Genomic DNA, 16,144 nt, shown 5'->3' on the forward strand with positions numbered 1-16,144 from the left:
GAAATATCAGCTGAGAAAGATGAAGATTACTGTGTTTTATAAAGATATCAAACTGTCGACCATCAACTGATCGAAAAATACATGTAACCTAATTCCTCGACCCACTAGCTTGATCACAAATTTAAATTCCGTAATTATCCTTTCTTCAGTGTTCTAGATATGTCATATAAATTCATTATATTGAAGTACATGTACATGCCATTAAATACACCCATTTTGAGATGACGAGGTCTGTGTTCACAGATGAATGATTTCTTCTATGATAATGGACAGATAACTTCCCTATATTTACACATTACGTAACCCTCTCAGCTTTGACACAGGGTAAGATTTCTGAGCTCTGAGCGAGAGTTACAAACATTTTTCGCTTCACGCCTCTGCTGTATATGTGTATTGTCTGCTGTCTATATATAGCATATTATCGGTGTTATCTGCATGTAAGGCGTCAGTCGAGGTACTTAACTGTAATCTACCTGTAATTATAGCACCCTCCTTATACAGGTGTGAATTAGAAGAATTACCTTCATGGTCAAGCGTACGTAACATAATGTCTGTATCTACAGTCAATCAAGAAAATAATTTTCATTCCAAGGCCTGCTTTGAACTTTTCAGGTATAAATGAGAAACATTTAAGAAAAGAAACTTTTTCTTGATCTTATCTTAATTTCTTGTTTTTCACAAAAGCCAACATTCAAATCCCACTCAGCATTATGCAACACTCAAAAAACAAAAATAAAACCCTTTTCCTGCATATGTATGCTATAATCTATTTCCCATTGATTAGCTAAATTATTTATCACTAACATCATCTATCAAAAGTTACATAGGAATAAATGTAACAGTTCCTTAATGATTGATCAGTAGAGAATGTAGACAGATTGATTTATTATGAGTAAGGGGAAGTAACTCTCAGAACAACTGTGAATGAACTCTGTGTATCATTCAATTTGTAAAATATTTACAGAATATAATCCAGTACTGATCATTGTTTAGACATCTGGAAGCTTAGTTTCTCATTCTGAACTATAACCATTGATTCCAAGAATGTGACCTAACATGACCTTACATGAACCAATAAGCATGACCTTCGACCTCAGCTGACTTGTGTACAGCAGATGTAAAAACAGAGATTATAAACACAAGTAATTCGGTAATACAGTAATTTCGGTAAATCAGAGGTATATTTACAGAGATTATTTATTATCTGTAACACAGTAGATAAGAGGTAGATCAGGGCTATTAGATTCGCTACATCTGGTATCAATGTTTTCAATTTCTGGGAATCTCCATACACATCTCATAATTCGTAGATCTTTATCTATTCTCGTCTCTGTCTAGTCAAAGGTAGATAAAACAAAGCTTGGTACAAAAAAATTCCAAATAGCCTCAAAAATTCCATTTTGTTGCTGATTTTTCAACAAGAAATATCTTTGATTTCCTCTTTTTTCTGACCCCCGTCCCCATTCTTTCTCTCTTCTCTCTTTATGCAATAACTTATAATTATATGGGCCTTATAACAATATCAGTAGCTTTGGCACTAAAAGAGAATTCAATTGGTCAGCTACAGTGAAAGAGTACAATCAAAGGGGCCTGGAGAAACAAGGGATTAAACAGGGAAAAATTAAACTCTACTGCCAGGCCCTGGCATCACCAACTAGGATTGATCAAACTTCATAATACTTCTCTTTTAAGGATTTGATTTGAGAAACAATCTTTGAGTTGACTGATTTGAAAAGTTTGGTGACTGCTGTGGAAAAAAGGGGAGAGAACTCTGTAACCTCACTAAAAAATAAAAGGGAGAGAACTCTGATACCCGACTGTGATACAAAGGGGGAGAGAACTCTGAAATCTAACTGTGATAAAAAGGGAGAGAACTCTGAAATCTGATTTAGATACAAAGGGAGAGAACTCTGTTACCTGGTTGAGTGATTTTGACATCAAAGATTTTCTCCACGTGTTTATTGTAGGCGGTGACCTGGAACACGGTACAGGGCGTGTCCTGGATACAAGAGATGTTGATCGGGACGACGTCAGCCGACACTCGCTCCCATCTCATGTAGTCCCCGTCGCCATGGACTCGAAAAATCTCGGCCCACAATCTGTCCAAACGAAAAAAATAACAGGATGTAGAAATCTTAAAATATTTTATAGCGAAAACAATAAAATGGCAATTTTCTATATTTAGTTTTTTTAACATACTAAAATCATGCAAAGTCCTGTAAATTTAATACAAGAGTCATTTATCACCTGATATAGATGCAAACACCATGGTTTAGAAATTACCATCATATATTTGTTTCAATATAAAAGAAATAACTTTACATTAAAATTCTCAAAACTCAAATGCAGCAAGAGTAAATTGTTGCAGTTTTCTTTGTCCCCAAATCTACTTGATTTGACCAGCTGTGTACCCATAAATTTAACATAAAGAGAAAGTGGTTTTTTGCGTTTATATTTAAATTTTCCTTTTAATTGCAGCTGCACCATTCAAGCATTCGAAAGCTGCAAGATAGATTATTACAGCTGTTGGTTTCTTTCCAAACATCACTACAAAGGACAGTTATAAATCAGGAACTGTTCCTGCTATTAATAGAGTTCCTGGCAGACAAATAAACAGATCGCACTGACGGCAAGTACCTGGAATTAAAGTATCCTCCCACTTCCTGAAATACCAGAAGTCAGAACTCCAAGACACTGAGTTATGGAATGCGGCAACGCTTAAAAAACTCCTCACTGACAGAAAAGAGAGTTCTATGAGAACACAATCATACAGCCTGGTTAATACACAAATACTGTGTTTACGAAGATCAATGCTCGTCAAAAGACAGGACATATTGATCGCCATGACAACAGGGAGCCATTGATTTCCATGGCAACAGATGGTGCTCGAGTGGTTGTATCTCCTGTAACAAGATGACACCCCGTGAAGCTTGTCGTCCACCGATCTCAATTTTCTGTTTTGTTATCGGAAGGAGGAAAATCAATTTAAATGGGTTGACTTTTGTGTTTTGAAATAAGTGAACATATTTTGATATGGCGATCAATCAGGCAGTATGGCTGAAATCGTTACCAGAAACTGATTGCTGAATTCCATGGAGATTGATGTTAGAGTCACTTCCTGTTACAAGGTCTGAACAGAAACAGACTGACTGATCACCTAGCTAAGGAATCACTGACCCTCTGATGGAGGGGGGGGGATGTCTTTTTTTCAGTGACTTTATGTCACTAAAAGAAGTAAGATTTAGACAGGAGGACACTACTACACTCCTCTCCAAGATATCCTTACATCACATTACTGATTAAGAACTTATGAGTTCTAAAGATATTCATTGATGTGTTGGAAAAAAATCCCTGAAATTCTTTTTAAAAATGCCCCATCTAGCTTGATACATTGATAAATGAGGCAAAAACTAGTACCAGAATTTTTTATTGCAAGTGACATTATTTTTAAAAGTACCCCGGTACTCATGATCAGATGGCTATGCTAAAAGTTGTGCAGGGAGTTGAGGGAACTAACCAATGGAAAAGAAATGTCATATATGAATTTTAACAGGTAAAAAGAGATGACATAGAACTTGGACTTTCAGTAGGACGTAGGTATCTATTTCTTGAGTCAAAACAAGTTAAAAATGACGACGTTTCAAGTGAAATATACACTGACTGCCTAGTCTTAGCTCAAAAGCCAGACAAATCTTGTTGATTTCAAAGAGCAATGACTGAGTGGCCAGCAGTGAAATAGACAGGCCTAAGTCACAGTGCTGTTTGACACAACTACCCAAAGCTCTTGTTAAAATGGTTCTATTCTTGGTCTTTTTCCCTTTTAATTTCAACTGTGTTTCTCTGACAAGTATGTGTTTTATTTAAATTGCTAAAAAATCACTAAAAGTAAAGGAAATGATCAACTGCATGGGACAACCTTTAGTGGACAGCTATTCAGTAACTTGTTGGATGGACTTCAAGTTTTAGAGGACAATTATAACTGACCTCTTTAAAACAAACTTCTCAACAAATTTATTTTTCTGTCTGCAGGCCCGACCTGTGTGCTTTTTTCTTGATTGTATAGCACTACAGCAGTGATAGAACGTTGTAAGTTTTACCAGAGAAGCTAACATGCAGATTATCTTTTAATTCTAAAAACAACTCCACAATCTCTCTCTAATGACGTACGCATATCTCCAGAGCTAAAACAACCGATGCACCGTGGGATTAGTGACCAACAATTCCCATGGGAAAAGGACAAAGGGGAGAAAACATATTTTTCCAATGAGAAATATATCTACATATGTATTAATGTTCAATAACTTTAATGATTTAGGAGAGGATTATCAATTAAGTTCTAAGAACAATCAAATGCATCCAATCCAATTGTATGCATTATTGCACCATGAAATACTGGTAAGTTCAAATCAATGAATTTGACTCCAAAGCACTCTGTTCTAATACCCCCCTCCCCCAGTAAAGTTGTCTATCCCACCCCTAAATAATGTTGTCTATCCCACTTCCACCCTCCCCGCCCCCCCCCCCCATAACATTGTCTATCCCCCCTCAATAATGTTGTCTACCCTCCCACCCCCATCCTTGACATATTCCCCCTACCATCACTCCTATTCTCTTTATAAAAAAAGGGATAGGTGTGGATCAAACAAGGGGGGGGGAATGGGACATTGCGTCTGATTCCTTCTCCCCCCCCCCCCCCCCCCCCGCCCCCCCCCCCCTCACCCCACTCCACCCTTGCCAGGGTCACATAGTAAATTAACAAAAATAAGCCTGGATCCCCCATGCAAACAAAATTAACTCTCGTATCGCTCTTGGAAAAATTTCCTAAACCCGGGCATGGGCAACTCATGGATATTTATTCACTTTTCCATTTCATCCAACCTCTCCCCCTCCTCCTCCCCCTCCCCCAATAATTGATACTTACAGCTGACTGCAGACATTGCTCTTGGGTCTCCTCATGTCAAGGTCAAAGTTCTGACAAAGTTAAAGGACAATTATGATCCAATATTCACAGTTTTAACACAGAGTTTTCATTCATAAACTGGAAAGTTGCTATCTCAGAACCGAGAGCTGAAGTTCCACCTGTCCTCTAATCAGAAAAGGAAAACACAAGCCTTGAACATTTCAAACCATAGTTTTTTCCCCTAATTGTCCATAATTGATTGGCTGCGGTCTGTTATTCTGTAACGAACAATCAACCTGTGAATTAAATTCCTTTTCTGTGTTTCTGCCCTGATGTGAGAGATGGGAGACTGAATCCCCGAGTATAACGGCCTGTATAACACCAGGATCAGCCGTGTCAGCTCGCTTGTTGTTTTATCTTCCACACATCAAACAACGTCTTCTTTTCCTATTTAATGTATCACTTTCTCCCCCAGCTACAGTTCTACTCTAAAGTATCTGTATCTTTATTTACAAGGTTGACTACAGGTTGGGGCAAAAGACAAAAAAAAATCTTGCAATTAGATCCCAAGAAAATTCTCACAAAAAAACATTTATTTGTAATATCCTAACATCCTGTCAGTTTTCAAGGTCAATTACAGGGCCCTTGGATCTCTGACCTTGACCCTACAACACTGCTGTCACAGATTGCTCCGTTAATTTTCACTGGGACAGCTATTCCAATATCAATGCTATTTCTCAGACTGATGTCATATAAGGAGTTATTAAAAATCATTACACACATTTTTTTTTCCTCTCACATCTGTTGATATCGGATTTTCATGTTGATGTGTTAGCCCCGGTCATCACTGATCATTACATCCAGCCCTGTGTATTTCTATTCCCTCAGTAAGGTTTCCTGTTGTACTCTCACCCTCCCTCCCCATTACCCGAGGACACAGATTTTAGACAACTGTCCAAACATCTTTATCTCATAACTTTTTGGTTAAATCCTCCTTTATTGAGAACTAAGCTTGGTTTAGATTTTTAAGGGAATTTAAATTCCTCCCCGATCGGATTAGAAGCCGTCCATTGAGTCATCTTGTAACAAACTCCATGCTCTTACCCTGTTTATCCCATACCATCAGAAATCTCCAGCTAACTCAGGTAGGTCAAATGGACATCCATACAGACATGCATATTCAATAACTTATGATACTTGGGGAGGCTGGGGGTCTATTATTCTATAGTCATCAATCAATGTCAGAGTTATCTTTCTTTTTAGAAGTTTTTAGACAACTAGTATTAACAAACAAATTCAATTTTTAATATTGGCTGAATCAGATTTGAGAGGTTTTGTTTTGCTGGATATAGAACTGCTGCATAAATCTATCATTAATACTTGGTACTTTGAATAACTTCAAATTTTCTTGGTCAAACTTAGCGTGCATTTAATTTTTATCCAAATACAAAATTGGCACATGCCAAGTTTCGTGGAAATTGATAATAAAAAAATCCAGTGTCTATTACAATTGACTCTATTCCTGGACTTAATCATATGTCAATGACTTGTCTATTTACTAGTATTCTGACAATCAAAGAAAACCAAATCATATTACTCTCTCCCTCAGGCTAACACCTCTGAAGAGTTGGACAGCTGCTACAAAGATTCCTCGTTTTCTCATTGACCCCCAGACACTCACAGAGTGAACTCAACTGTTTACAACCACCGGCCCACAACAAAAACATCTGCTCCCGAGTGTTTCTGGGAGGAACAGGAATGAACTTTTTATTGGGTGTTATATACGCTGCATACTTCTAGAGTTTCTACAGCATTCATTCCATGCTATCTGAATCATAATCTGATGAAGGCATTTCTGTAAACAATAGATAGGAATTATTATGAACCAATAAAGATGTCAGCTGTAACATCCAATGCAGGCAAGGATACAGAGCCAGGAGATGTCTACCAGAGAAAGCCATTAAGATAAAACTACTGAATGTGAAGGACAGAATACTGTGAAGGACAGAATACTGTGGAGGACAGAATACTGCGCCTTGAGTGTATCCTTCAGCCCAGTACACTGAAAAATAGTCAAAATAGCACCATCTTCACTGTAAATATAGCATATATAATGCTTTTGTCTGTAGAATTTTTGAAGAATTTCTCCTTCTGTCCATTACACTTACCTAAGTAGAGCCTAGGTCAAAATACACGATTGTAAAGGCTGTCATCACGAGATGAACAGATTGATCATCAGGTAGAAAAGACCAAGGAGGCTAAAAACAGGCAGCAACTATTGTAAACCAACTTTTATTTGTGTTGACTTTATTAATTTCATGATTGCTCAGTAAAAACTTTTTAAAGGCCGACTTTAATTTTGGTATATAATATAAGCCAATGTTTATAATCTCAAACAAATACAATACACATCTGACTAGTACTGGTTTATGACAAGTAATAATTTAATTGTTATGACAATGTTCTCCCAACTCTCACAGAATTTTCTGGCATGCAAAAACAGATAAGTGGATATTCAGATCCCTTTTGTCAAGATCTTGAAAAATACAGCCTTGACAGACATTGAAGGACCATTACTGCTTTATAGGTCTGAATCGGAAACTGTACATCAACATATGGTGACATCTCAAAATGAGAGAAGAACAGATCTTGTCAATGAGTGAATGTAAAACATCATGCAATTTAAAATGTGTCACAACTTTGTTAAAATAGCGCCAATATTGTAAAGCTCTTCACCAGCACCTCAATATGACTGATATGATCTTGAGTGGATGTAAAGCATCATTTGATCAATCAATCCCTTGTCAAAAGTTAAAGCCATATTTCAAAGGGTTTTTTTCAAATTCAATTTTGTTTATATCGATTTGAGCCAATGGCAAGCTTTACCTGAGAAGATGGGAGTCTTTGCTGTGTTGCCATGGATACTGGTCCTCTCGGTACGGCTTCTTACTCAGCAACGGAGCACACAGTTTGTTTCCCATCATTCATCAGAGCCACGCTTCCTGAAGATGATAAAATTCTTAATCATTGATAGTTCTCTGTAACATACCACTGCACCCTAGTACCTACTCTAGTTGTTCTCATCATTATGATCGCTGGATTCCCTTTCAGCTCAATAACATCTGGATTTCTAGTAAGCTTTGTTTAATAAGTACAGTGGTTTAATTCATCAATATTCATTGACTACAAAGTTTATGGACATGCACCATTGTCCAGTCAATGCACACAATAAAGTGCTTATTGAAACAAGACACGTGGCAGCAGATTTATATAGTTATCATCATTTTACATATCCTCAAAATTGTTAATTTTCTTCAATTCATGAAATACTGATGCTCACAAAAATAAATTACTCCACAATAGCCAACACACTTTTTAAAAGACACATTGTTATAAACTCCTTTAAACCATGAAAAATGGGCACATTTACAATGTATGTCATATGCAGAGAATAGGTAGAATTAATCCTAACAGTACATATACATGTTATGGTAGTCAACTGTGAAGCTCCTGGCCCCACTTAAATTTCCCTTCGAGTTCTGAACAATTTCACATCAATGCTTCCATCTCTAACAGACCTATCCATTTCTCTGTACATTATCTAAATCACAGAAATTACCCACAAGTCCCGATCACAAACTAAATTAAGGGGAGATAATTAGATTACTGGGCTATCGAATGTAGATCTCTACGGCCCCAGTATACAGCGTACAGACAAGAGATTTCATTGGTTACAATTACAGACCAAGGTCAATATCTTCCTCTACTCGACAGCTGGCTTACTCCAATCCAGATCAAATATTTACTTTAATAAACCCCATTTCCTCCAATGTTTATTGAAAGAAACTTTTTTTGTAGTTTTGCTTTCCTCTGCGAGATAACTCGAGATAAGACGAGATAAACCTGAGTGAGGCAATAGAGGATGAAGATTCTCGGCCATTTCATTGTTACTAATTACCTTCCTCAGACAAATACAAGTCACAGGGCTAGAAAAGGAAGAATTGTGTCTTCATTCACAAAAAATTCAGAATTATTGGAAGTGTTTGATGTTTTGAATAGGTATCATCATCTTTAGAAGGTTGTCAGGTCTACTGTAGATAAGATTACAAACATTCTTGGGCTATTGTTAAAATTCTAATCACATACCTAGAGGTATTTAAAGCATCTGAAATCAGTGCGTTATATTTTCAAGCAATTGTGTCGGAAGCAAATTGAAAGTGGGGAGGCTAGACTTATCAAAAATATTTTGATACGCCTATGTTAAGTTTGAAGTACATTAACACTCCTTTCCATCTCATATTATATTGATTTATAAAATTGTTTTGCTTCATTTACAATGCTAAACTAATAATTAACAAAATTTTTACAGTTAGTTTCTCTCTAATTTCACCTAGTTGTTAAATAATGTGAGAATAATTTTGAGCGATATAAATTTTTTATCAGCCCCCTTCCAACCCACACAAAGTCTGGTCGATATCAACATCTCCCAAACACCAATACAGTGTTCAATTGAATTTCTATTCGACCAGATGTGACAAAAATTTAAAACAGCAACAATTCAATTTAAAATCAAATTCTAAAGACCTCATTGCAATGAGCTAAGGTTTTCAATTTCTTCACAATGTTTTCTCGCATGTACACTAATAAAAGTTGGTTAACAATATGTGGCAACTCCTATATAGAGGTAACAGAAGAGAGAAACATAAAGAAATGACAAACCAGGCCAGTCCTGAATCTCTTTCAGTTGCTCTGACACCTGAGTTGACCGGTGCCATGGACGATGGCTCTGAACTGATCTGACTGACTTGTAAGAATGATCGCAAATATTAAGATGATTAATATAAAGGTAAATAATCATTTACTACTGACCAATGCTCGGATGTACCAGTATTAGTACATTAGTAAATTTCATTTCATTCTTTATTTCTTTAAGCTTTGCAGCTCATCAGATTTTACAAATCAAACATAGTAAAGTACAGAAGTGGGTATTTTACAGGAGATCCATTACATTGTACATACATAAATATGAAAAATTGACATAAGTAAAGGCGAAAAGAATCAAAAGAACAACATCTAACGTTAATTACATATATCGTTTCTTAATTTCATACTACATGTATAATATTTTTAAATGTATTTGCCGAGGTTACACATATCTTTAAAATTTTCGTAATTAAACAATTGCAACAGCTTGAACATTGATGGTTTCTCATAAAAATACTTTTTAATATATTTTTGACGGTATTCAATATATACTGGACACACTAAAATAAGTACATGGCAGACTACAACATAATTAATTTTATCCTCAGTCCTTTATGCCTTAAGTGATTTAATCCTATGCCAAAAGTAATGAATGTAAAATCCTACACATAGTGATGTATATAAATCCTACTACTTAAGTGATATACTTAAATCCTACTCCTTTAGTGATATACATAAATCCTACTCCTTAATTGAGTACATAAATCCTACTCCTTTAATGATGTACATAAATCCTACTCCTTTAGTGATGTACATAAATCCTACTCCTAAAGTAATGTACATAAATCCTACTCCTTTAGTGATATACATAGATCCTACTCCTTTAGTGATATACATAGATCCTACTCCTTAATTGAGTACATAAATCCTACTTCTTTGGTGATATACATGTATACGTAAATCCTACTTTTTTTAGTGATACATGTATACATAAATTCTACTCCTTTAGTGATATACATAAATCCTACTCCTAAAATTATGTACATAAATCCTACTCCTTAAGTGATATACATAAATCCTACTCCTTTAGTGATGTACATGTACATAAATCCTACTCCTAAAGTAATGTACATAAATCCTACTCCTTAAGTGATGTACATAAATCCCACTCCTAAAGTAATGTACATAAATCCTACTCCTTTAGTGATGTACATAAATCCTACTCATTTAGTGATAAATGTAAATCTTACACCTTTAGTGATAAATGTAAATCCTACTCCTTTAGTGTTAAATTTAAATCCTACTCCTTTAGTGTTAATTGTAAATCCTTCTCCTTTAGTAACATACATCATTGTACACCTTAAATGACGTAATATCCTAATAAACATAGTTCTATAACCACTAATTGTTGTGATCTACATTAGTAATATTATTATGGACATACTCCTACAAAGCATTTAACTATTACACTAAATGTTGATGAATAATGGCAGTAGTACATGTACAGGTTTTATACTGGACAGGAAACACCTATCTAATGGTTGTTTGATCAGGCCCTGATTACTTGGAGGTAACAACCAACCCTGCATTCCTCCATCCTGTCCGATTAATTACACCTATCATCCCTGGACAATGTCCCAGTTACATACCTACAAGATTCTGCAGGGTCAATGGCCCTAACCACTTCAGAGAGGGGGTTTCTCATTGACCTTCAATTTGCTCAAAATGTCCAATGTCAAATCATGCATGTAGGTTCATTAACCCTTGGACTGCTCATCTTTTAAATGTCGAGCCGTGGTCTAAATAATAGGTATTAACCCCATCAGTGAATTGCTATAAAAATTGTGATTGAATTAAATTCATCCTATTTGAACATCTATTTAAATATCTATTTAACCTGTCTCTTTTACATTAGCCATTGCAGAAAAACAATGGAATAAAGAATTTTCCTTTAATTAATGATACAGCTGGATAGTTTACCTGAATATTTGATGAATATATGATAAATATATTCTATATTCTACATCAACACAAGTGCATGCACAAAAGAATAAACAGTATTTATGATGAAACATTACCCTAGTTATCATCAGGGGAGATGTAAATCCATAAGCAAACATTAACATCATAAGCAGTGCTCAATACTTACCGGTACATGTACATGACTGAAGACCATTAGAGCAATGAAATGGTAAAGATTTCACAGAACTCCATCCCTTTAATGCTCTCTCTAAAACTCAGCCGACACATTGAACAAAGCATGAGCCCTATTGTTTATTATAACCCACCATCTAGTGAACATTAATTCAATGTTAAAAAAAACAATTATCTATTTGTACATCTTCCCTAGAAATCAATATATATAGGACCATGTGCGTGTGTGTGTGTGTAATAGAGAGAGAGACAGATCAAGAGAGGGAGATTCCTGTGTATCGGCTACTTACATTTTGTACCAGAAAGCAACCATTCAATAATTCTTCTTCTCTATTGAATAAACATCCTAGAATCGGAGCAGAAGACGGCAGCCTCAGAAATCAATACACACGCCTGCCTCCCGACGGAACCTGAAAACCCAAGTGTCAATTGTCACAAACTCTCACACTACTCAGACCAGCACCATCACTTACAAGCTTGAATTCTGAAGCCAAAATGAAACACAGAAAATTAATTTTCTTGCGTTCCCTGGAGGAAAATTCCCATTTTTTTTCTGGTCTTGGAATTTAATTTCTGATGCACATCACGGAGCCATTAAAACTCATCCTACGGCAGAAACTGACATCATGTCTTTAAAGCGCAGATGTAAAGGATGAGAAATCGGTTCTCTGAGAGAAGCAATGCTAAATGAATCTGAGGCAGTATAGGGATTGGAACAATATATATAAACACCAGATGAATCAGTGAAATTCCTGCAGCCAGTCTTTAGCAGACAATAAAAAATCTCAGAAAGTTAAAACTGCTTTCTTCACAACCATTTCCAATGAAATGCTTGCAATTTGATACATTGTAAATGCTACCTATAGCAATGTTTACCTGCCTTTGTCTTCTTCCCTCTGTAAAACAATCAAAGGCCTAAACAGATCAAAGCTTCTAGCCAGACATGTATTACTGAAAGTCAAATAAAACCAAATTCTCAACAAAAAACTGAAAGAAATATATATATATAATAGAATTTTGGCATTATAACAAAGATAAGCTTTTAGAAATGCGCAGTTTGAGAACCGAAATCAGTCGGTGCATTGGTCCTCCTACTATAATATCCTTCCTATAAGAATCTCCCAGTATTGGCACGCGTACGGACGTCTAATTCTATAATAAGATATCATATGTATATAGCTCTTTCACAGCTATAATCATACAGAGTATGTAAATTCAATGTATGATTCCAGTCTTATGAATACCGGCATATTTGAGAGAGAGAGAGAGAGAGAGAGAGAGAGAGAGAGAGGAGGGGTTGTCATAGAAGATTAGGAAGGAGACGCATTAAATATTGCTATAAATAATGATATGCATTGAACAATACTTGGTTTAAAGAAATGCAGTAGATTTAATAATCATATTTCTGATAATCAATTCGAACTAATAAATACTCTTACAATCAATATCATGCTATCAATTTCGAACTAATTAAAATAAAATAATTAAATGAATTTGTATATATATAGAATAACGACTGTATAACAAGTTAAAATGGATCAGTATATATACGCACTAGTACTGTAATCCTGCATCGGCACCAGTCTTGTAACAGCAGGATATAAACACTGAGTTATTGTTCCTGCGGGATACACATCAGTCCAACAGGAACAATTTACAATCAGCTATGCACCATCCATTTCAGCCTTGCAGGATTCGTATTATCCTTACAGAATCCGTTCAGCCTTGCAGGATTTGTAATACCTTACAGGATCCGTATCATCTTTGCAAGATTAGATTATCCTTACAGAATCCTTTCAGTTTTGCATGATTGGATTATCCTTACAGGTTCAGTCATTTGTTACCTTGCAGGATTCGTTTCAGCCTTACAAGATCCGTATAAACATTGATGTGTCCGTATCAACCCCGCAGGAGCTGCATCAGCCTGGGAACTGACACAGCTAATGTAGAGGATGTGTGGATATTGTATGCCCTTCATATTTTACAAAGTACATTTTATAAACTTGGGGTCTAACATAAATTATAATTCAAAAAGATATATTTAGTTTGGAATATTCACGAAAAAATATTAAGGAGGCCGAGTACAGAACGAGTACGCACGCTTTCGCGCAGCGTTTCATTTGTATTGTGACGTCATCTTTTTGCTTTGTTGATGCCATGGCGTGAGTGTTTCAACTGCAGATATTCAGCGAAATTTATTGAATATAGCTCGCCTGATGCGTAAAATTAATGTTATACTGTGGAATAAACATAAATGTCTCGAAGTATAAGTATATTTGGGCTCGGGTCGAAAACGTGAAGAGGGTTCAGCAAGCCTTGCCCTCTCACGTTTTCTTAACCCGCCTAAATATAGCTTAATTCATATATTTCAAGACAGAAACCATGTATTTTATATTAATGACCCTTAATATGTGATGTTATATATTTATTTATTACTTAAATATGTCTGAATGTTTTAATAATACTATTAAGATCACCATTTCCGTCTTTGTCAAATAAAAAATAGCCATTATCTGACAAACTGGGAAATTGGGCCTACAAAAAACAACTTTGATAAGACCCCTGGAACAAACCAGGAGGTAAATTTTTTTTTTAATTTGACCATTCATAGGCGTCGGAACCGGGGGGGCTGGGGGGGGGGGGGGGCTTCAGCCTCCCCCCCCCCCCCCACTTTTTTTTCGCAGGAAAGATTATTGTTCCTAAGTTGACCTTAAAAGATTGAGAAGTTTGATTCCGAAGCATACTAGTCCCCCCCCCCCCCCCACCCACCCCCCCCCTCCCACGGATTAAGAATTTCATGATTTTGAGGAAAAAAATTGGTTATGTAATTTTTTTTTCTAAGTATAGGTACACTCCCCCCCCCCCCCCCCCCCCCCCCCCCCCACGGATTAGGATTTCCATGATTTTGGGAATTCCTTTTTTCTCATATATCTGAGGATTAGTCTAGCCCCCCCCCCCCACTTTCAATTTGCTTCCGACGCCAGTGCCATTTGATGCCTTTTAGCAATAACTTTAATATGTAGAACAGAAAAAGAAATCCCTAGGGCAGAAGTTTAAAAAAAATGTAAAAAATGTGCAAAATTGATACTTCTAGCAAAATCCCATAGGGTCCTATGATAAAAATTAACGAACTTTGAGATGACCCCTTAAACAAACGGTGAGGTAAATGTCTTATTTTTTTATCTTAAAATAATAGTTATATCAGTAGAAATTGATGTAAAAAAATTCCATTAAAAAATCTAGGGCAGAAAAAATTAGACCCGGCCTCTTTAAGTTCTGGACTCAATATATGTTTTTCAGATTATCACATTCAACAAGAAGTATATTATATTCTTTAATGAATAGTGAAATATATTTTTGATAAAAACAATGATTTATCAGCGCATTGGTACCGAATGAAGAAATAGCTTAAACTTGTAAATTCTCATTTAAATACAGTGATTAAACATATGTTTCTGTGACATCATTCTTTTATTCTTGCCGTCTATATGTTCGGCATATATAGCCAATACTGTATATACGGGTAACTGCCAAAGCAGAGTTAAAGAGGTGAGGTCATCCATAAAGTGTGATTTACTCAGGAAACGTATTATAACCGCCTTGTATTGTTCCATTAGAACGTTAACAGGCATACTATCGAAAACTTTTATTGAATTAAAGCCAACATATTGCCACAGAAGTGTTACAATGCAGTCTAGACCTCTACACAAGGAATTCAGGTCCAATTTGAAATCTTTGATTGAAAATACAAGTAAATAAGTAAGTGATTAAGTAATTGTTTATTCAAATGTCACATACCAAAACAACATGAAATTTCTTTATAACACATATATAGAATATTACCTTAACATATGAGACACTATTAAAAAAAAATACATCATCTGACACATAAAATTTTAAAATTCCATATGTTTTGTTCTTTTGTTCATAAAAACGATATCTTGTACGCTTAAGTCGTACATTAAAAATTATAACTTGTCATTTTCACTAAGATTATGCATGAATTGTAATTTTTACAAAATACGTTTATATATAGGGAACTATCTTTGTCTCAGTCAAACTTTCAATCGCCTTTAATATTTAATTCGAAGGTATAAATGACATCAGTCCATAGATGTTATTTCAGAAAGCTCTCTCTAAGATTCATGTTGATAACCAACATTGCCAAGTTTTAAAACACCGCACACATTATTTCTGTAACATATCAAACACGGTATCGCTTTATATTTCACTAATTACGTGTATGTATATAAAAAAAACCCCGTAGCTGACTAGAAAGCGATATATAGTAATATTCATAGCAGGTCATTTATACTCCTGAGAATGACTTTTACATGTTGGGGCCCTGTCCGTGTTTTATAAGGGTTACTGCAGTAGCGGTCAGTC

At 35.7% G+C, this 16,144-nt stretch overlaps 1 protein-coding gene across 8 annotated transcripts in view; it reads right to left on the reverse strand.

The window, feature by feature from the left end:
- Positions 1 to 12,606, reverse strand: part of LOC128183065 (protein still life, isoform SIF type 1-like) — a 49,517-nt gene extending 36,911 nt beyond the window's left edge. For 3 of the 8 annotated variants that reach the window (XR_008243527.1, XM_052851897.1, XM_052851890.1), the window contains exons 1-3: positions 12,049 to 12,606; positions 7,787 to 7,902; positions 1,918 to 2,099 (exon numbers count right to left, since the gene is read on the reverse strand). Coding sequence is in view for 7 of the 8 variants with exons in the window: in XM_052851897.1 (XP_052707857.1) it covers positions 1,918 to 2,099; positions 7,787 to 7,884 (280 nt within the window). In the remaining variant the exon portion in view is untranslated. Of the gene's footprint in view, positions 1 to 1,917; positions 2,100 to 2,637; positions 3,100 to 4,921; positions 5,330 to 7,786; positions 7,903 to 12,048 lie in introns of those variants that run through there. The other 5 variants (XM_052851892.1, XM_052851896.1, XM_052851891.1 and 2 more) reach the window with 3 other exon arrangements.
- Between the last annotated feature and the right edge of the window lie 3,538 nt (positions 12,607 to 16,144).

Source organism: Crassostrea angulata, chromosome 5, assembly GCF_025612915.1.
Source record: "Crassostrea angulata isolate pt1a10 chromosome 5, ASM2561291v2, whole genome shotgun sequence".
Classification (NCBI taxonomy): domain Eukaryota; kingdom Metazoa; phylum Mollusca; class Bivalvia; order Ostreida; family Ostreidae; genus Magallana; species Magallana angulata.